This window comes from Pristis pectinata, chromosome 12 (genome assembly GCF_009764475.1).
Source record: "Pristis pectinata isolate sPriPec2 chromosome 12, sPriPec2.1.pri, whole genome shotgun sequence".
Lineage (NCBI taxonomy): Eukaryota > Metazoa > Chordata > Chondrichthyes > Rhinopristiformes > Pristidae > Pristis > Pristis pectinata.
This window is the reverse complement of record NC_067416.1, coordinates 13,684,250-13,707,382: the sequence shown is the minus strand read 5'-3', so window position 1 is coordinate 13,707,382 and position 23,133 is coordinate 13,684,250. Positions and strand designations below refer to the sequence as shown.

The 23,133-nt window shown below is 40.2% G+C and overlaps 1 protein-coding gene across 2 annotated transcripts in view; it reads right to left on the bottom strand.

The window, feature by feature from the left end:
• Window positions 1-11,784: 11,784 nt before the first annotated feature.
• Window positions 11,785-23,133, bottom strand: part of atp6v1ba (ATPase, H+ transporting, lysosomal, V1 subunit B, member a) — a 47,109-nt gene continuing 35,760 nt past the window's right edge. For both annotated transcript variants that reach the window (XM_052027318.1, XM_052027319.1), the window contains 6 exons: window positions 21,156-21,279; window positions 17,526-17,676; window positions 15,379-15,461; window positions 14,409-14,513; window positions 13,679-13,808; window positions 11,785-12,970 (listed from right to left, as the gene is read on the bottom strand). In XM_052027318.1, the coding sequence (XP_051883278.1) occupies window positions 12,828-12,970; window positions 13,679-13,808; window positions 14,409-14,513; window positions 15,379-15,461; window positions 17,526-17,676; window positions 21,156-21,279 (736 nt within the window). In that variant the 3' untranslated portion in view covers window positions 11,785-12,827. The remainder of the gene's footprint in view (window positions 12,971-13,678; window positions 13,809-14,408; window positions 14,514-15,378; window positions 15,462-17,525; window positions 17,677-21,155; window positions 21,280-23,133) is intronic.

The window sequence follows — 23,133 nt, the reverse complement described above, 5'->3', positions numbered from 1 at the left end:
AAACATATGATCGATGAAAGTCAACATATGACTTAAGCACCAGTAATTTGCATATTTAATCAGGAAATAAAACACAGACTTCAAAGCTGTTGTAAGGTCAGGCCCTTATCAGCAGGGGCATTGAATATAGAAGTCGGGAAGTCACCTTGCAGCTGTAGAAAACATCGGTTAGGGTACATTTGGAGTATTGCGTGCAGTTCTGGTTGCCATATTCCAGAAAGGATGTGAAGGCTTTGAAGAGGTTCACCAGGATGTTGCCTGAAATAGAGAGTATTAGCTATAGGGAGAGATTGGACAAATTTGGATCGTTCTCTCTAGGGTGTTGGAGGCTGAGGGGGTGACTTGATAGAAGTATATAAAATTATGAGAGGCATAGATAAGGCAAATAGAGTCTTTTTCCCAGGGTGGAAATGTCAAATACTAGAGGTATAAGGGGAGAAGGAGATAAAATATCTCCTTCTCCCCTTATGCCTCTAGTATTTCCTTTAAAATATCTGTGAGGCACAGAGAGTAGTAGGTGCTTGGAACACGTTGTGGGGTTGGGGGTGGTGATGGAAGCAGAACAATAGCAACATTTGAGAGGCATTTAGACGGACACCTGACCAGGCAGGGAATGGAGGGATATCGACCATATGCAGGCAGATGGAATTAGTTTAAATTGGCATCATGGCTGGCATAGAAAAGGCCTGTTCTGTTCCTGTTCTGTACAGTTCTCTGTTCAAAGCATACAAAGTCAAAAGTATTGCTGAATGTTCCATGAGGATATTACAGCATTGGAAACAGTTCAGAGAATTTCTACTAGACTAATATCTGGAATAGGCAGGTTGTTTAATGAGGAAGAGCTAGACAAACTGTGTTTTGTAAAAGAGAAGGGGCTAGAGTAAGGTAAAAGGGATCTTAATGGGATGGAAGTGAGAGGAGGTTTCACCTTTTGGAAGAATCTAGAACTTGGAGTCACTGTTTGAAAATAAAGGATTACCCATTTAAGACAGATGTAGAGAATTTTTTTTTCTCCTTCTCTCAGATGGCTCTGAGCCTTCAGAACTCTTCTTCAAAGGTCAGTGGAAGCAGTGCCTTTGAATATTTTTGAGGCAAGAGGAGATAGATTCTTGATGAGCAAGGAGTGAAAGATTATCACAGGTAAACGGGAATGTGGAGTTGAGCTACAGTCTGATCAGCCATGATCTTGTTGAATGGTATTGCAGCTTGTGAAGCCAAAATGCCTATTCATGCTCCTAATCCACATGTTCATATTATAAGTCCATCTATGGTCTGCAGGTGATAGTCAGTCAGAGGCTGGTGTCAATGTTACACTTCATGTTTCCTTGAGAATATTATGGCACCTTCAATGCAGCAGAATGTCATTAGACACAGTGCAGGAGCTCTTGCCAAACCACATAAGGAGCTATGAGAACACCTAACAAAAGCTTGAACCAAGAGATAACATTTTAAGGAATAACTTAAAGGACATGTTAGTGGAGGGAATCTCAGAACTTTTGAGTTGTGAAACTGCTGCATTCAATGGTGGATCAAATACATTTTGGGAATGATTAAGAGGCCACAACTAAGAAGAGCAGAGTTATGAGCTGAAGGAGATTAGAGATAGGAAAGAGTAAGGTAGCTGGGTGATTTGGAAGGAAGGATGAGTATTTTAAAATCAAAGCATTGCTAAACAAGGAAGCAATAGGACAGTTACTCTGTTGCTCTAAAATAACAAGTCACCAGTCCATGAGCCAGGCTGGTCCTGGGTGTAGGTTTCCACTGGAAGGCTTGTTCGCATTACTTCGGTGTATAGTGTGTGTGTGTGTTTGGTGGGGGGGGGGGCGGAAATGGAGTTGTAGGGTTGGGGCTGACCTAACATTGTCAGTCTGACTTTGGTTCCACATTGACCCACATCAGCTGTTTGAGTGTCTTTGACATTCACCGAGCAATACCAAATAATTTATCTTAATGCTGGAAAAAAAAACTCATGCATTAAAACTTAAAAATATTGAAACTGATATTAAAAATGTGTTTTTTCCTGGCATTTATTTGAACGGGGACAGCTGTGCTTGTAAACTACAGGCAGGTGTGGAAGATGCTGCCGTTGGCTTAGGCTCAAATCATTGCTAAGAACTGGGACTTCTACTTCCGTGCCAGGTAAATCCCAGTATAAGTGCTGAGTTAGTGTGGAAGAGCCATTGAATCAGTAAGTCTGGGATATGGGTGGATGAGATTTGGTGTGAGTTTGGACATGAGCATCAGAGATTTGGAATGACTTGGCTTTACAGAGGGTAAAATGAGGGAAGATGGCCAGGAAGGTTTTGGAATAGTCAAGTCCTAGGTAACAATGGCATGAATGGGGGTTTCAACCTACTGGCAGTAATAGTGGCAAATTCAGTCAATGCAATGGAAATTGGCAGAGACAAGCAGATATGGTCAGAAATGTATTTCAGTGCTTAATGTGACCCCAAGCTTGCAAGCAATATAGTCTAGTTTCAGAATTGTGTTTATTATCACTGATATATGTTGTGAAATTTGTTGTTTTGTGGAAGCAGTACAGTGTAAGATGTATTCATAAAAATTACTATAAGTTATAAAAATAAACAAATAGTGCAGAAGATGAATAACAAGGTAGTGCTCAGGGGTTCATGGACTGTTCAGAAATCTGATGGCGGAGGGGAAGAAGCTGTTCCTGAAACATTAAGTGTGGGTCTTCAGGCTTCTGTACCTCCTCCCAGATGGTAGTAATGTGAAGAGGGCATGTCCTGGGTGGTGAGGGTCCTTAATGATGGATGCCATCTTCTTGAGGCACTACCTCTTGAAGATGTCCTCGATGGTGGGGAGGTTTATACCCTTGATGGAGCTGGCTATGATCCTTTGCAGCTTCCTTCGATCCTGTGCATTGGAGCCTCTATACTTAGGTGGTGATGCAACTACTGCCATGACAGTAGCTGAGAAGAGTCGTGAAATCAATATTTAGGTACAACATTTTGGTATTTAACAATTGGTAGACTCTGGAGAGATCGGGGAAGTGCGATAGAGCTAAATAGTGTTTGTATACACATGGAAACGATTGCTAGGTTTTCTGATGGCATCCTGGGCAACAGGTAGATAAAAAATAGGGTCATGGTAGTTGCAAGGAAAAAGATAAAAGGAATACAGACTTTCCTACTTGGAGGTCCAGAACAGACAAGTCAGTCCTGTTTCTATGTTTTTTGGATTGAATTTTCCATCCCTGGAGATTTGGAAATGTTGATTTCCAATGCTGCACTGAGTTATTTCTAACACATGCGGAATCAATGGAAAAGTTTAACATGTGGCCTCTAATATACGTTGGTAACTGTGCAGACAGCAAAGGCAAGTGTACATATTCAACATTAAAGGAAATAATACTGAATTTGCAGTTTGAGATCAATACTGGCTTTGCTTGTACCCAATTTGGTCTACATGGCCTGGCTGAACACTGAGTGATCTAACTAGGATGGAATTGGGTTGGTCCTGATTGTGGGCTTCAGTTTTAATTGTGATGCTGCTGTGAGGGTAATGTTAACACTTTATTTTATCATTAGCATCATCTAAATTTTCTGAAGGCAGTTTGAGTACCAGGGAGATAGCATTTTGTTACCTTCAGCACATAACCAATGTCGAATATATTTCCCTCTATCCTAGAGCTTTAGTTGCAGCTAATTTTTCAAAGGGCAACGATTCTAGGCAACATCAAACAGTTTTAAACTATTCTTGGACTTTGGTAGATTAGTTGCAAAAGTGACTTGAGATGTGATAACCTTTGCTGAATAAAAGCATGGAAGCAGGATCACTTGTATCACCTTTCACTTGGGTCTACCTGCTTAGTGCCAAAGGTTTGGATGGGACGGAATTTGTTAAGTGTGTCCAGGAGGGATTCCTGACGCAGTATGTTGACAGGCCGACTAGAGGGAATGCCATGTTAGATCTAGTTTTAGGAAATGAACCGGGACAGGTGAAGGATCTATTGGTGGGTGAGCATTTGAGGGACAGTGACCATTGCTCCATAACCTTTAAAATTGTCATGGACAGGGACAGGTGCAGAGAGGACAAGAGGTTTTTCAATTGGGGAAGGGCTAACTACAAGGCTGTAAGGAGAGAACTTGGGAGTGTAAATTGGGATGTCCTTTTTGAAGGAAAATGTACCATGGGGATGTGGTCGATATTCAGGGATCTTATGCAGGATGTTAGGGATAAATATGTCCCGGTGAGGCAGAGAAGGAATGGCAGGGTGAAGGAACCGTGGGTGACGAGAGAGGTGGAACGACTTGTTAGGGAGAAGAAGGTAGCATACATGAGGTATAAGCAGCAAGGTTCAGACAGGACCCGTGAGGAATATAGGGTAGTGAGGAAGGAACTTAAGAAAGGGCTGAGGAGAGCTAGAAGGGGACATGAAAAGGCTTTGGCTAGTAGGGTTAAGGAAAATCCCAAGGCCTTTTTCAAGTACGTGAAGGGTAGGATGATGGCTAGGGTGAAGGTAGGTCCGATTAAGGACAAAAGTGGGAGAATTTGCCTGGAGGCGGTAGAAGTGGGAGAAGTTCTGAATGAGTACTTCTCTTTGGTATTCACCAGGGAGAGGGGTCTTGATGATGCGGAAGGGAGTGCTGGTAGGTGTAATGTTCTCGAGGTTGTTGATATCAAGAGAGAGGATGTGTTGAAGTTGTTAAATAATATTAAGATAGATAAATCTCCGGGGCCTGACGGGATTTTCCCCAGGCTGCTTCGAGAGGCTAGGGAGGAGATTGCTGAACCGCTGGTAAGGATCTTTGAGTCCTCGTTGTCTACGGGGGTGGTGCCGGAGGATTGGAGGGTTGCGAATGTGGTCCCCTTGTTCAAAAAAGGTAATAGGGATAGGCCAGGGAATTATAGACCGGTAAGTCTCACGTCTGTGGTGGGTAAGCTGTTAGAAAGGATTCTAAGGGATAGGATTTAGGAACACCTTGAGAATCATGGACTGATTAGGGACAGCCAGCATGGCTTTGTGAAGGGAAGATCTTGCCTCACAAGCCTGATAGAGTTCTTTGAGGAGGTGACCAGGAAGATTGATGAGGGCAGTGTGGTGGATGTGGTTTACATGGATTTTAGTAAGGCATTTGATAAGGTTCCTCATGGTAGGCTTCTTCAGAAGGTCAGAGGCCAAGGGATCCAGGGAAGCTTGGCTGTGTGGATTAGGAATTGGCTTGCATGTAGAAAGCAGAGGGTTGTGGTGGAAGGAGTGCCCTCGGATTGGAAGGCAGTGACTAGTGGTGTCCCGCAGGGATCAGTTCTGGGACCTCTACTTTTTGTGATATTTATAGATGACTTAGATGAGGGGGTGGAGGGCTGGGTTAGTAAGTTTGCGGACGACACTAAGATAGGCGGTGTTGTGGATAGTGTGGAGGGCTGTCGGAGCTTACAGAGGGATATTGATAGGATGCAGAGCTGGGCTGACAAGTGGCAGATGGAGTTCAATCCGGAGAAGTGTGAGGTGGTACACTTTGGAAGGACAAACTCCAGGGCAGAGTACTGGGTAAATGGCAAGGTACTTGGCAGTGTGGAGGAGCAGAGGGATCTGGGGGTTCATACTCACAGTTCATTGAAAGTTGCCTCACAGGTGGAAAGAGCAGTTAAGAAGGCCAATGGGATGTTGGCTTTCATAAGTCGCGGGATTGAGTTTAAGAGCCGCGAGGTGATGATGCAGCTTTACAAAACTCTAGTTAGGCCACACTTAGAGTACTGTGTTCAGTTCTGGTCGCCTCATTATAGGAAGGATGTGGAGGCGTTGGAGAGGGTGCAGAGGAGATTTACCAGGATGCTGCCTGGATTGGAGAGTATTGAATATGAGGAAAGGCTTAAGGTGCTAGGGCTTTATTCACTGGAAAGGAGGAGGATGAGAGGAGACATGATAGAGGTATATAAAATATTGAGAGGAATAGATAGACAGTCAGCGCCTCCTTCCCAGGGAACCAATGCTCAAGACGAGAGGTCATGGCTTTAAGGTTATGGGTGGGAGGTTCAGGGGAGATGTCAGGGGGAGGTTTTTCACCCAAAGAGTGGTTGGTGCATGGAATGCACTGCCTGGGGTGGTGGTGGAGGCAGATACATTGAACAGGTTCAAGAGCTTGTTGGATAGGCATATGGAGGAACGTGAGATAGAGGGATATGCGGGAGGAAGGGGTTAGGTAGTGTGAGGATGGTCTGATGGACGGCACAACATGGTGGGCCGAAGGGCCTGTTTTGTGCTGTATGATTCTATGGTACCTGCCTTAGGGGAGCACTGTAGAAATTATGAATAAATTAACCAAATCCAATTTCAAAATGCAAAAAAGGGGAAAAACTCTTATGATGATGCAAATCTGTTAAGGCTAAGCGGTTTGTGGTTTGAATCAGCGCAAACGTAAAAACAAACTGCTGGAGGAACTCAGTTGGTCAAGCAGCATCTGTGAAGGAAAAGGAACATCGACCATTCTTTTCCCTTCACACATGCCGTCTGACTCGCTGAGTTTCTCCAGTAGTTTGTTTTCTCTTCCACACCAGATTCCAGCACCTGCAGTCTGATGTTTCCAGCAAAGATGTAATTTTTTTTCATAAATGTCCATGCACGGTTGTAGGACATTCAAAATGCCGAACTACTCAAAGTTTTTGAAGTGAGGTCACGTGAAACGTAGGAACACAACTTGTATGCTTGATTGATCGAAGTTTTTTAAAATATTACAATAACAGCACAGGAAAGCACATGCCCCATTTGCCAACTGTATAATAGCTATTTCAATTAATCACACCATGACTTTTCCCATAGTCCTGCAAGTTTTAAACTTGTAATAAATCTGTCACCACCCCCCTTAAGGAAATGCATTCCAGGTCATAACATGTAGTGTAAAAAATTGCTTATCTCCCCTTTGGTTGTTATTCAAATTATCTCATATCAATGGTTTTAGATTACTGACTTTCCTGCCAGTATAAAGTTTCTCCTCATTTAATATTAATAGTTTTCAAAATTACAATATATTTTATTAAATCGCCCATCAACTCTACTTGTACACAAGAACAATCCCAGCTTCTCCAGTCTAAATCTTCCATGGTTCCTCCCTGGTAAGTTTTCTCCACAGACCTCCAAACCCTTACTGGACATCTTAATGTATGGTGCCCAGAGATGACTGCAACTCTCAACTAATTCGTAATCATTTATCAAAGTTGACAACAACTTTCCTGCTTTTGGCATCAATTTATAAGGCCCAGAATTAGCTCATCTTCCAGTACAAGTAAATTTTAAGTACAGCAGAACTTGTTGAATATGCTGAAACCTTGGGTTAGTGAAAGTTATATATAATAAAAAAACCTGCAGATGCTGGAAAACAAAAATAGAAAATGTTTGAAACACTCAACAGATCTGGCAGGATGTGTGAAAAAAGGAAATAGAGTTAATGTTTTAGGTTGAAGATGCTTCATCAGAACTTGGAAAGTGATGGGTTAGTTTTGTCCAGAGAGGATGGAGGAGCGGTGGATAGAATGAGGCCAGCGTGATTCCACTGTTTATGGAGCTGTCTTATTGATGGATTAATGGGGAAAATTAGAAAACAAAGGGAATATGTTAAAACTGTGAAATACAGGTTAGAGTGGTTGCTGAAACCAAAACAATTTTGGAAATGTTCATCAGATCAGGCAGTGTCCTTGGAGAGGGGAAAACTTAATTAATCGACAGATGGATAAACTTACAGCAGAACTGGTCAATTCTGATTCAAGCAGAAAAAGCAAGTTACTTGAACAGTGAGCCACAGGCAGAGAGGTCAGAATGGGATGGAGAGTTAAAGTGACAGGCAAGGAGGTGCTCCACAGAGCAGCTACCAAATCTGTAATCAGTTTTTACAACATACAGAAGACTAATGTGTACACTAAATGCAATGCACTAAATTGGAAGTAAATTGCTGCATCACCCAATAGGACTGTTTGGGCTCCTGGATGGTGTGGAGGGAACAGGTAAAAGAGTAGACATCAGCTCTCCTGCCATTGCATTAGAAAGTGCCATGAGAAGTGAAGTGGTTAGTGGAGATGGAAGAGTGGTCCAGGGATTTGAAGAACAGTCTCTTCAGAATGCAGAGAGATGTGTCTGGTGGTAGAATGTTATGATTTAGAGGTGGCAGAAATTGCAAAGGATAAACCATTGAATGTGGAGTCTGATCGGAAAGAGGGCAAAGACCAGGCAAACCCTATCCTTGCACTGGCCTGGAGAAGGAGTTACAACAAAGGTGCAGGAAATAAATGAGAGAGTCAAGGGTTGTTAACTTAATTAGAGGGGAAGACAAACACACATCTGCTCGGAATCATCTTGTGGAGAGTCTCATCATCAAAGTATGATAGAGAATGGAATGGAGTCATGGGAAGTAGGCTGAGACAAAGCATCACGAGATGGCTGTCAGAGTCTATGGGCTCTTAATGTAAATGTGATTGTTTAGCTGTCCGGAGACAAAGAGGAAAAAATATCAAAGGGACTTATCACAAGTGGATCATGTGAAAGACGGAAGTTGGCAGCAAAAGTAATGAAATTTGAATTCTGCACAAGTCTAGGAAGCTGCAACAATCGTTGCCGATGGGGAACAAGAGAGACAAGGCCCGAGTAAAATTGAAACAGGGACTTTCCATGCATCTTGCAAAGAAATAGGTGCAGCTTGGGACTTTCCATAACCATACCTTTTGATCTGGAGAAAGTGATTGGAATTGAACAAGTTGCGCAATAAGAGTTTGACTAAGGAAATTAATACATTGGTGGAGGGGAACTGGTTGAGCCTCTGTTCAAGGAAAAGGTGGATGGGTGGCCCTCAGGCTCTCCTGATATGGAATGGAGGTGTACAGGGATTGTACATTTATGATGAAGTAGTTGGGGCCAGGAGCTGTCAAAATGGCAGAGGGCATCAGAAGCATCATGGATGTAAGTGGGAAGGAACACATTGTCTCCTAATCACTGACCTCCTTTCCTCTTGAGATCTTGCCTTGACAGCCTCTAACCTTACAGCCCACAAGCTCCACAGGGCCCTTTTCTGCTTCCTTTCCCACCACCACAAGATCCACAAGCAGGACTGTCCAGGCAGACTCATCATCACATTTTTGCTCTCATCTCTACCTGAACTTATTTTTACCTGCCTTGACTCTAACCTTTTTCCCTAGGTCTGGTGCCTTCCTGACCATAACACTTCTGCACTTCAACAGCATTAGAAAATTGTGTGGTTGGCAATATTGGGGATAGGAGGCACTGAGGGAAAGAGGAGAAAAGGGACCCAAACAATTGGTAGTAATGCATAAAGTGTTTCACATACATCTGCAAGGAGATGCTACGAGGGTGTTAAGAGAGATAGAGACTAATTAAAGTTCTAGCCTATGTAAAAAAAAAATTCCAGTGATTTATGACAATGCATATTACTTGTGTATAGAGTCACCAAACTGATTTAGTTGGGTCTATCTTTTACTTTGAGTCAGTATTTATGGCTTGCAGGAAAAAGGTGGATCAATATGATTGCTACTTCCTCACTGGTATGTCAGCAAACTGCTTTCAAATTACTTCACATTTAATTAATAACTTGATAATCAAAATTTGATCTTGAAATTGGACTTGTGTGTCAACTGTTAAGTATTAGATGCAAAACTTAAGTTTTTACATTGCTGCATTTGTATAGATCACACCAGTTGTGTTGAATGTTTTTACCATTTTGTTGTTGATCCTCATTTAAAATAAATGAACGACACCATTGTATTCTTTGAATTTATTTTTAAATTGTTCAATATTGTCTTTAAAATATTTTTAATGAATTTAAATTCAGAGAACCAAGGCATTAAGTGGAAGCAGAATACACTTGTAGGCTAAGAAACAGACTGTAAAGCTATGTAGAAAGAAAGATTAGCTTAAGTTAAGGTGGTTTCCTTACCAATTTGGGGAATAAGGAAATGGCAGAACAAAATGAACAAACATTTTGCCTGTCTTTATGGAAGACAGTGAACCTCCTGGAAATCATTGAGAACAGCAAGGATAGACTGAATGAGCTCAGAAAAAATTACTACAAGTTTAATTTCTCAATTTTTGTTTAAATGGGTCCTGCCTCTAGGGCTTTGAAGGTGAAAGCCCTGGGGATGGTTGTCATCTTACAACATTCCATCATTTCTAGAATGTTCCAAAAGGTTGGAAAGTAGTTCATGTACTGCTTCTATTTAAGAAAGGATGAATGGAGAAAACAGGGAACTACTGACCTGCTAGTTTGATATCAGTTGTAGAGAAACTGCTGGAGTTTAGTGCTAACAGTATTTAGCAAATAATAGGATTGGACAAAGTTGAGAGTTTATGAAAGAGAAATGGTGTTTAACAAGTATTTTTGTGATAGTAACTAGCAGAGTAGGTAAGAACAAACCAGTTGATATTATTTATTTGGATTTTCAGGAAGTATTTGAAAAGGTACCACACAAGCAATTAGATAAAGTTAGTATTCAGTATTGAAAGGTAATATGTTGGCATGGAGAATTGGTTAATAGACAAAACAGAATTGGAATGAGTGGATCATTTCAGGTTGGGAGTCTGGTCAGTCAGGTAACTACTGTAATCAGTGCAGGTGCCCATCTATTCATGATCTGTATCAATGAGTTAGTCAATGGAATCAGGTTACTAATGGTAAAGCTAGGTGGCAGTGTGGCTGGTGAAGAGGATGCAGAGGTGCTTCAGGTGATAAAAGACGGATTGAGTGAATGAACGAATAAGGAAGGGCATTACAGTTGGAATATAATGTGGGGAAAAAGCTGAGGTCATCCACTTTGGCAGAAAAAATAGAAAGCAGGAGTAATTTTTAAATGGTGGCGATTGAGTGTCTAGTGTTCAGAGAAACCTGGTTGTTCTTGTACACATAACTCAAAGTTATGTGTAGGTGTGGCAATTATTGCAGGTACGGCAAGCTATTAGGAAGGGGCATGGCATGTTGGCCTTTGTCTACAAGAATGGAGATATCTTGCTTCATTTATCAGGGATCCTGATGAGAACCCATCTATACAGGTCTGGTCTCTCTACACAAGGAAAGATGTACTTGCACAGGAGTGCACAATAAAGGTTCACCAGATTAATTCCTAGAACAGCAAGTGTGTGTTATTAGAAGATGGGCCTGGGCTCTTTAGTTTGCAAACAGAGGTAATCTCATTGAAATGTACAAAATATTTGCAGGGCTTGAGAGGGTAAGATGGGGCTAATGTTCTCCCTGGCTGAGGTGCCTACAATCAAGGCTATGGTCTCAAAAAAGACAAATGAGAAATTTCTCTTAGAAGGCAGTGAGTCTTTGGAATGCAAGAAAAAGGAATGTGAAGACTCAACTACTGAGTATATCCAAGACAGATCAATATGTTTAGAAATAGGTATAAAGGAAATCAAAGGACATGAAACTGGTGCAGGAAAATGGTACTGAGGTAAAAAGAAAAATCAAAAATGGCAAAGCAGGCATGAGGGGCCAAGTGGCCTCCTCACTCATCATGTTCAAAATATAATTATTAACTATATATTGGGTAAAGAAACAATCTCAATGACAGAATAGAGAACAGAATCACATTTCCAACCAAAATTAAAAACCCGAAGTTCAACCAAAATTAATCATGAAAACTTAGTGAGTCAAAATTTATAGTATTTATAGTTTGAAGAGTTTTAAACAACTGATTAAGTTGAATGCAAAAACAAAATTAAAATCACATTGGTATTCCAAGAGATCCCTATACAATGAAACTTCAATGGATTTACAATAATCAGTATCCTGTTTTATATTGTATACACTGCAAAAAAAATGGCATTGTAGCAAATTTATTTTCTCTTGACATGATCATAAACATTAAGAAAATGTTACAAGAAAACGATGTATTTTTAAATTACACCAATATGGAACAGAATAGCAATTAACACACATTTAGTCCTCCAAATCTAATTTTAAGATCAGTTTACATGGAAATATTTATTAATTTTGACAGAGGTTCAATGGAAAAATCAGCTTGTAAACAAATAGTCCAAAGGAATGTAAATAATATTTTCTTAGATAATGTACACAGATCAATCTGCTCCTCTCATCTTTGTACAGAAAGATTAAACCTCAATTAAAGACCATTATACTTCTGCAGTTACCAATTTTTTATTGTAATCATTTGGAATGCATTTCGACCTACGAGTCAGTAATCACAGATTCAAATGATTTTCAATATACTATCTTCACCACTATTACTGCTTACTTGTAACAAGGATTAATTTTTGAGGATCAGTACATAAAAAGCAAGTGCACCATTTAGTTAATCCAGATCCATTTGTCTCATTAATTTATGTAATTGACAAAGAAACATTTTTAAGCAATGCTTTACATGTCACAACACTTTCCACACAGTTTTGAAATAATGACTAGGTATGCAAATACACTTTAAACACTGATGTTGATTTTTTTTTACTATTTTTGATAATTTATCAACAATTGGCCACATCTCAATTTGTAAAAATCTAATAATTGCCTTGTTAAGCTTGATTGGCTATGCAATTACCTTATTAAATCTTTTAATACTTAATTTCTCTTTTACTTCAGTGATGAAATCATTTATATCTTTTTCATTGGTTGTTTGATTTCCAATGGGTGTAAACAGATTTCTACAAATACCAGCATGCTCACATAAACAGTTTTCTTTTAAATAGCTGGAATTTTTGGACTCCAAAATAATACTTTGATCATATCTTTTAAACCTTTACAATACAAACAATGTAAACAATTGGAGTGTGTAAAGTGTAGAATGCTCCAATACTTAACGTGTTCTTTAAAATTGAAAATAAAGTTTTTACTCTTGTATTTGGAGATTTACTGATGCTTGGTAGAATCTCTTGGGTAAAACTCTGCCAGTATACTTTGAGGAATACGTTTCAACATTTCCTTGGGGAAAATTCGAAGCAACTGCCACCCAATATCCAATGTTTCAAATACTGTTCTGTTCTCATAAGCACCTACACAAAAAGACAAATCTTTTATCCAAATTCCAGACCATTTCTTTTAAATAACGAGCATTATACATTTAATTTAATTATATTGAAACTCTGTTTTTACCATCTATGACATACAAGCACGAGTTTGGTGGAATATTCACTAACTGCCTGGAATAGTACAGTTCCAATAATTTAAGCTTAGTACCATCCAGGACAAAATAGCCAACATGATGGGGACTCCATCAAGCACCCTGAACATTCAAACCCTATACCACTGGTGCATAGTGGTTGCAATGTGTACTATCTACTAAATGCACTGGAGTTATTTGCCTGGGATGCTCTGACAGCACCTTCCAAACCCAATACCTCTACCACCAAGGACAAAAACGTGGAATCACCACATGCAGGTTCACCTCGGGGTGCACCCCTGACTTGGAAATGTATAACTGGTCCTTCATTGTCACTGGGTTTAAATCCTGGAACTAAAACACTACCCAATGGCATTGTAGAAGTACCTTCATGAAAAGGACTTGCAATGTTTAAAAGCAGTGGCTCACCACCACCTTCTTATGGGCAAATAGGGAAAGGCAATAAATGTTGGCCTTGCCAGCAACACCTAGATCCTGATGAAGTGAACAAAACAAAATTCTAAATTCATACCAATTACTTTCAGGTTAAAAGAATTAATATTTTGAAGCTTACTCAATATATGTGGCCATCTACACATACCTTGTGCAATGAAGTTCTTCTCAAATTTTTGCAGAAATTCTAAATATAACAGGTCATCAGGGGTGAGAGCTTCTTCACCAACCACAGCCTTCATTGCTTGGACATCTTTGCCAATAGCATAGCAAGCATACTGCGGAGAGAGGACATTTCACAACCCATTCAGCAATACTTTTAAAAAAAAGTTGGTTAGGAAACAAAAAAAAAGAATTAAAATCTACATAACTAGACCAGGTTTAAGCATTCTAATCTTCTTTGGGTTTGTTTAATACAATGTCAATTTATTAGTACAATATTAAGGAAGCTGATTTTAACAAAGTCAACTTTATGCTTGTGTTATATCAGTAAAAGTAATGGATTAGTCAAACTACTCCCAGCCTACAAGTTATTCTGTACTGTCTTTTTACAACGGCAAGTGCCGAAGTTGATGCAGCTGTGTGATGGCTATGGGACAGGACTGGCTAAATACGGTTTGAGATTCCTACTGGTTTCAAAAGTAAAATGTTAGTATTGTAACCTGCTAGTGATTTGGGGAAAGTATATACTAAATTTCACACCCCACTCCCAAAGAAACACAGGACTACCTTAGTGCATTACATGCTGGTCAGCTTTTAAATTCAGTATTCCATTATTTGTTCATATGGCTCAACAAAAATAGTACATGTTCCATTTTAGATAACACCTCATTTTTGAAACCACTGATTTAAGATATTTAGCTGTTTATAAATCTTACCAGCTGATTAGACACATCAGGATGATCTTTGCGTGTCATACCTTCTCCTATGGCAGACTTCATTAATCGAGATAGTGATGGTAATACATTAATAGGAGGATAGATCTGTAAAATAGAACTTTGAATTGTAAAATCATTTCCTTCTGACTTCTGGAGTGAATGATAACTAGATGTATTTTTCCCCCATGCCAGGAATTAGAGTTGCCATTAGAAGGAAAAATATTTTGTGTGAAACAAATTATGCATCATTGTACATATCCTATAAAAGTACAAACTATGAAAAAATGTACTCAGAGCCACAACTACTTAAAGTTACCACTCATTTTCCCCATCTCTCCCAACCACGTCTCCACACAGCAGTGCTGAATTGCACAAGTGCTTATTTTAGCGAAGGATGTCCAAGTGTCTATTTCACTATGGGCTGAACATCTAACCTGCAGCTAATGCCGTGATGGTTGATACTTAACCACTCATTAGAAAGTGGTCAAACAGATTTTACTGACTGCTCATTTTGCCAGAGTAGTAGATGGTTATTTTCATATTCTAACCATGCTCTCAGTAAACAAATTTCCAGCACTCCCTACAATATGTTTTTAGTCATGTTTTTGACCTCTAATTCTGGTCTTTCTTGCAAGTGGAATCATCTCTATATCTACCCTCTCAAATCCTTTCATGACTGTAGATTTCCAATCAATTTTCTGTCTTCTCTCTTCTAAAGAGTGCCAGCTTGTTTGATCTTCTAATAGATAACACCTCCAGTTCTAGCTTTATTCTAGTAAACTTTTTAGTAAACTGAGAACAAAAGATTCACAAAATTCAAGTTCATTCTAACCAAAGTGCAGTACAAGTTTAACATGGGTTATCTGCTTTTCAATTGTCCCCTCCAGAAATGAATTTCACTGATGTACAAAATATTATAGTTCACAAATTTACAAAATATCTTTTAAAAATATACCTTCTAATTGGTTACCTGTCTATTGTGCAACTGACGGTCAACATAGACTTGTCCTTCTGTGATGTATCCAGTTAAATCAGGAATAGGATGAGTAATATCTACAATGAATAGAAACAGAAGTATAGTCATTTAGTTTTCAATGGTAAACCAGCATTGAATACATACTCCCACAATCTGGAAAATGCATTTTAGATAAAACGATAGTGGCAGGATTTACAGTTAATTCTACAAGAGAACCATAGCACTTAAGGAGGCCTTCAGTCCATAAGATCTACAAAAGCTTGAGAACACCTACCACCAGGCTCAAGGACAGTTTCTACCCTGCTGTTTTAAGACTGTTAATGGACCTCTTATACAATAAAGTTGAACTCTTGATCTCTCAATCTACCTTGTCATGGTCCTTGCACTCTGTGTCAACCTGCACTGCACTTTCTCTGTAACACTATATTCTGCATTCTGTTTTCTTTTCCTTCATACTACCTTGATGTACTTGTATATGGACTGATCTGTCTAGATGGCATTCAGACAAAAGCTTTTCACTGTATCTTAGTACATGTAACAATAATAAACCAATTGCCAAGGAAGGAGCCACATCTTTGAAAGATTTATTCAGTCTCACTACTTCGCACTTTTTTTTTTAATTCCAAGCACATAAACGATGCCCTTTGAAAGCTTCTATTAAATCTGGTTCCATGACCCTAACTAGCGTTATAGTCCAGATCATAAACTGTATTTTTAAAAAAATGATATCCTCCTCTAAGTGTCCAAACCACACTAAATTTTTGCCTTCGAATTCCTGAGCACCTTCACACCAACTGCAATGTAAACAGTTTATTTGTATAAACACCTAATTTTCAACACTTCTGTTTATCTCACTTTAATCTTCTCTGCATCAAAGAAAGGAACCCAGCTACTGCTCTAAGCTCTTAAGTGTTGAAGACCAGAGGAACCTAGGAGTACAAGTACATGGTTTCCTGAATGTGGCATCACAAGTAGATAGGGTAGTGAAGGCAGATTTTGGCATGCTGCACGTTTGCACAGATGGTCAGGTGTTGAATGTAGAAGTCCGGACGTTCTGTTGGAGTTGTACAAGAAGTTAGTGAGGCCACATTTGGAATAGTGTGTCCAGTTTTGGTCACCCTGCTATAGGAAAGATGCCATCAACCTGGAAAGAGTGCAGAGGAGATTTACAAGGATGTTGCTAGGACTCGAGGGACTAAGTTATGGAGAGAGGTTGAGCAGGTTGGAACTTTTATCACAGGAGTGTAGGAGAATGAGGAGTGATCTTGTAGAGGTATATAAAATTATGAAGGGCATAGACACAGTGAAGGCTCAGTCTTTTTCCCCAGAGTTGGGGAAGTCAAGAATTGGAGGGCATAGATTTAAGATAAGAGGGGAGAAATTTAATAGGAACCTGAGGGGCAACTTTTCAACCCAGAAAGTGGTCAGTATATGGAATGAGCTGCCAGAGAAAGTGGTTGATGCAAGTAACATTAACAACATTTAAAAGGTACATGGATGGGAAAGGTTTAAAGGGATATGGGCCAAACACAGGCAAATGGGACTGGCTTAGATGGGAATCTTGGTCAGCATGGATGAGTTGGGCCTAAGGGCCTGTTCTGCCAATCTGCACCTGAATGAAATCTCTCATTCTTAGTCTTGTTCTATAAAAATCTCTGCTGCAGTTTTACCAAGGGCATAACATCTTTATAAAGGGATGGTACCCAGAAATGAACCCAGCATTCCAGAGTTGAGCAAACAAGTATGTGAGAAAAATTTAGATTCATCTCTCACGTTCTAGGTTTATAGTTTTAGCACCAACCAAATCAACATCCTGCCTTCTTTAAAAAGGAGGCAGAGTGGGAAAGGCAGTGGTAGATGAAAGTGGGGAGGTGAAGAAAGTGAAAGAAAAAGTTGGGGGGGGGGGAGGGGTGGGGAAGTAAAAGGCTGCAAGGAAAGCAAGTAGAGGGAAGAGTAAGTGGGTGAAAGCCTTGGGACTTTTTTCCTGCACATTGCTTAAGATCTCATGTTATTTTACCTGTGCTCATTTCTCCCCCAAATGCATCACTTCACATTTCTAGTATTAAATACATGACACTATTTCATTTTAAGTTTAACACTTGCTTTTATAGATCAAATCAAAATACACCATCTTTACTCACCATCATTTGGCATAGTGAGGATAGGAATCTGTGTGATGGATCCATTTCTGCCCTCAACACGTCCAGCTCGTTCATAGATAGTAGCCAGATCTGTATACATATAACCAGGGAAACCTCGACGACCAGGTACTTCTTCCCGAGCTGCTGAAACCTTGAGACAGAAAAAATAAACAACTTGTATACATTTTAACACCAAATATTTACAAATCACTAAGTTCTGCTTGACGAAATATTCATTGCTTTAATACAAAGTGGTAAACACTAGATAATGGGGTTCACAAACATTGCAGAGATTCTTTGGAGACTGAAGTAATAACACAGAGAATTTGAACTAAAACAAGGCCAAGATAACTGGTGTGAAGGTGTGATTATCTCAGGCCAATTAGCTACAGGGATGCAGAGCAGAGATCAGGATTCCAGGAGTAGCATTTGACTGCCAAATTCTGCCCCTAAGCCTCAATTCAGAGCATTCAGTTAGGTCTTACATAGAACATAGAACAGTACAGCACAATACAGGCCCTTCGGCCCACAATATTGTGCCGACCTTTAAACAACCCCTAATACTGTCTAACACCTTCCTCCCACATATCCCTCTATCTTAAATTCCTCCATATGCTTATCTAGTAATCTCTTGAATTTGACCAATGTACCTGCCTCCACCATTGCCCCAGGAAGCACATTCCATGCCCCAACCACTCTCTGGGTAAAAAAACCTTCCTCTGATATCTCCCTTGAACTTCCCACCCATTACTTTAAAGCCATGCCCTCTTATATTGAGCATTGGTGCCCTGGGAAAGAGGTGCTGGCTGTCCACTATCTATTCCTCTTAATATTTTGTACAGCTCTATCATGTCTCCTCTCATCCTCCTCCTCTCCAAAGAGTAAAGCCCTAGCTCCCTTAGTCTCTCCTCATAATGCATACTCTCTTAACCAGGCAGCATTCTGGTAAATCTCCTCTGCACCTTTTCCAATGCTTCCACATCCTTGCTATAATGAGGTGACTGGACACAGTACTCTAAGCGTGGTCTAACCAGAGTTTTATAGAGCTGCATCATTACCTCGCAGCTCTTAAACTCGATCCCTCAACTTATGAAAACTAACACCCCATAAGCTTTCTTAACTAGCCTATCCACCTGTGAGGCAACTTTCAGGGATCTGCAGATATGGACCCCCAGATCCCTCTGCTCCTCCACTCTACCAAGAATCCTGCCATTAACTTTGTACTCTGCCTTGGAGTTTGTCCTTCCAAAGTGTACCACCTCACACTTCTCTGGATTGAACTCCATCTGCCACTTCTCAGCCCAGCTCAGCATCCTATCAATGTCCCTCTGCAATCTTCAATAATCCTCTACACTATCCACAACACCACCAACCTTTGTGTCGTCTGCAAATTTGCCAACCCACCCTTCTACCCCCTCATCCAAGTCATTAAAAATCATGAAAAGCAGAGGTCCCAGAACTGATCCTTGTGGGACACCGCTAGTCACAGCCCTCCACTCTGAATGCACTCCCTCCACCACAACCTTCTGTTTTCTACAGGCAAGCCAATTCTGAATCCACACAGCCAAGCCTCCCTGGATTCCATGCCCTCTGACCTTCTGAAGAAGCCTACCATGTAGAACCTTATCAAATACCTTACTAAAATCCATGTAGACTACATCTACTGCACTACCCTCATCAATCTGTCTGGTCACCTCCTCAAAGAACACCATCAGGTTTGCGAGACATGATCTGCCCTTCACAAAGCCATGCTGGCTGTCTCTGATCAGATCATGATTCTCTAAATGCCCAAAGGTCCTATCTCTAAGAATCCTTTCCAATAGCTTGCCCACCACAGACTTAAGGCTCACTGGTCTATAATTCCCTGGACTATCCCTACCACCCTTTTTGAATAAGGGGACAACATTTTCCACCCTCCAATCCTCCAGTACCACTCCTATGGATATCGAGGACTCAAAGATCCTAGCCAACGGTTCAGCAATCTCCTCCCTCACCTCGCGGAGCAGCCTGGGGAATATTCCATCAGGCCCCAGGGACTTATCTGTCCTAATATTTTCTAACAGCTCCAACACAACCTCTCTCTTGATATCAAGATGCTCTAGAACATTACCCTTACCAACACTGTCCTCAGTGTCATCAAGGCCCCTCTCCTTGGGGAATACTGAAGAAATGTATTCATTGAGGACCTCACCCACTTCCACAGCTTCCAGGCACATCTTTCCACCTTTATCCCATCGACCTTCTGTTCTTCACATAAGTGAAAAATGCCTTGGGGTCTTCCATAACCCTACTCGCCAAGGCCTTTTCATGTCTCCTTCTTGTTCTCCTCAGCCCCTTCTTAAGTTTCTTCCTTGCTACCCTATATTCTTCAAGAGACCTATCTGATCCTTGCTGCCTAAACCTTATGTATGTTGCCTTCTTCCTCCTAACTAGATGTTCCACCTCTCGTCAACCATGGTTCCTTCACCCTGCCATTCTTTCTCTGCCTCACCAGGACAAATTTATCCCAGCATTGGCGTTGTCTTCTGCCAATGCCACTACATCTACACGATTTGCAAAGTCTCTGGTGACATTCCTAAACAATCCTCTAATTCTTGCCGAAGAGGATCCATTTCCTGACAATGGACAATGCCATTCTAGTTTCCCAGAACATCTACAGGAAAGGCTTTGATTTCACTCTGCAAGTGTAGATCTCCTTGAAAATATTAAAAGGATGCCAGTCCCAAAATCTAGAATTAGTCAAAGTTCTAAGCACTCAGCAAGCTGGAAATCTCATCATGCTCTACTTGCAGTAGTAAATTAATATACCAACAATCCAGCTCCACGTTGGACCTTCATTAGTACCATTACTAAAATGGGAGAGGGCAGCTTATGTTCTTTGAATTGTCAAAACTATTTACCCTACCATTACAGAATACATTCAAAAGTTTGTCTAAAAATATCAGCTTGACTCAAGTGGTAGTATTCATATTTATTGAACATACTTTAGTTGTGCTTCTGTGTAGCACTCAGGGTGAATGCTACAATGTGGATGAGACCACAAGGCATATTCTGGGTGTTTTCATCCACTTTCCCCGCCTTCAGCAATCACAAAAATGCCAAATTTGCTGTTTAAGGAGTCTTGTTCCATAGCATGTGCTGCAGCATTTTGCTACAGCTTGCAATTATTGACAGAAAATCATGACTATATTTAAAAGTAATTAGCTCAGCATAAGCTCTGTGTAACAGCAGAAAGGACAACACAGAACATGGCAGAGAATCCAATTTTTGTTCTCTCTGCCATAAAGTAGTAGAAACAATAGGCCAATCAGCACCTTCAGCCTGCTCTATCATTCAATGGGATCATTGCTGTTCTGACATATCTAAATCCACTTTCCTGCCCTCAGATATTTTGATTCCCTTTCTGATTAGAAATTTATCTCAGCCTTAAATATACCCAAGGACTCTGCCCCCAATGCTTCCTGTGGCAAGGAGTTTCAAAAAACTCAACCATAAGAAATTCTTCCTCATCTTGGCCTTAAATGAGTGCCCTCTTATTCCGAGACCATGCCCTCTTGCTCTGGACTCTCCGTGAGAGTCCTTGTAGATTATCCAAGATCAGGTTAAACATTTGAAATAAAAAACACATACCTCTCTCAGAGCCTCAGCATAAGAACTCATGTCTGTTAAAATAACCAACACGTGCTTTTCACATTGGTAGGCAAGGTATTCTGCAGTAGTCAGTGCAAGACGAGGAGTAATAATGCGTTCAATGCTGTTGGAAAAGAAAGCTAACCATTAGAATTCACATTTGCAAGCCTCAATGTAAACATTTCAGAATTTCTTTTTTCACACACAAGTACAGTATTACATTGTAGCTGAGATGGTTGAGAGCAAGCATACAGGCTGACCTCTTTAGGACAGACCATTCTGTTGATTAATTACCTTTAAATTTGTTTCATTATACTGGAAAATTGACATTCAACTCAAAATACTGGAGTTGGCAAAAGCAGATGCTCCAGCAGTAAAATGTTTGGTTGTCAGACTTTAAAACTGTGTCAATAGCACATTTTTGATTGCAATAAATATTTTAGTTTCAATGAAAAATTTAACACCAGTGATTCCAGAGTTCGAAAATCATATAGTGCACAAAGCCATTTGACTCATTGTCTCTGGGCTTGTTACATATCATTGAACCTACATCCAATTTTAAAATTTTTAATCTTTTAGCTTCCAAGGCCCTAAACTATAATTCTCTTCCTAAATCTCGGCTTCTACACAAGAAATAACATAGCACATTGAAGTACGCCATTAGCCCATCATGTCTGCTCTGCCCTTCGATGAGGCCATTAGTAATCTTCTACCTCAGCACCACTTTCACGCACTAACCCTCATATCCCTTGATATTTCTGCCATGGGGAGATCTACCCTATGCCCCTTATAATCTTGTATAACTGTCAGGTCCTCCTGAGCCTCCTCCACTCTAAGCAGAACAAATGCAGCCTATCAGGTCTGAATACCTGGAACGCTCCATCCTAGGCAACATTTCTTGTAAATCTCCTCTGCACGCTCTCCAGTGTAATCACTTCCTTCCTATTGTGCGGCGATCAGGACTGTACACTGTGCTGCAGCCTAAACAATGTTTTATAAGATTGTACCATAACTTAGATGCTCTTATTTTCTTTGGCGTGATAAGTATCATATTTGACTTCAGCACCTTAACTATGGTGCCAGCTTCAGGGTCATTGTACACTTAAGTTCCTCCTCCTCAACACTCCCCAAGGCCCTACCTTATCTATAGCAGGACTTACAGGTTTATCTTTCTCACTAGCCTACTGTCTTATTCTGCTTTCCCTTATCACTACCTTGATCCTCCTTTCCTGAATTCTGAAATTTTCCAATCCTCAGTTTACTGCTTATTTTAGCATTATAATCCTTTTCCTTTGATATAACAACAATTAAGTTCTCCATGCCAAGGCTGAACCACATGCTTTTTTTTTTGCCTTAAGGGGATATACATTTCTTGCAAACTATGCATAGACATTTAAAAGTTATTGAGGTATGATTGTAAACAAGCAATGTATTTTTCCAGTCTACCACATCTACCTTGCTCCTCTTCTTCATTCTTTAAAAGACCTTTCAAAGCATCTTTGGTCCCAAGGTTTTGATCCCATGCCCCAATATCTAGTAGTTAGATGTCAAAATAAACCTTGCTGCCGTGGATTATTTTACTAAGTTAAGGCACTGAGAAAGGTTGGTGCAGAAAAGCAGTAGTGAGGTAAAAGATTTAATGCAATCTTATTGAACAGCAAAGCAGCTAAGAGGGCTGACTGGCCTACTTTTATCACTATTTCATATGTTCTTAAGAGTCCTATCTAAATGGAACTTATTATTGCATCAGCATACTTGAAGTAAGTAGTTCCTTTCTAATTGTTCTATCAAAACTCTTCAAAGGCTTGAATGATTTGATCAGTATGTTAATAAACTTTAAGGCTTGGAAACCAAATCAGTTTCCTTCTAAATATGGTCACATCAATGAGTTATATAAGGCTAAAGTAATGTCCTGTATATTTCCAAGAAACACCAGTGTATAACAAGAAAGCTGAGATAAGGACAACAGATGAAGCCA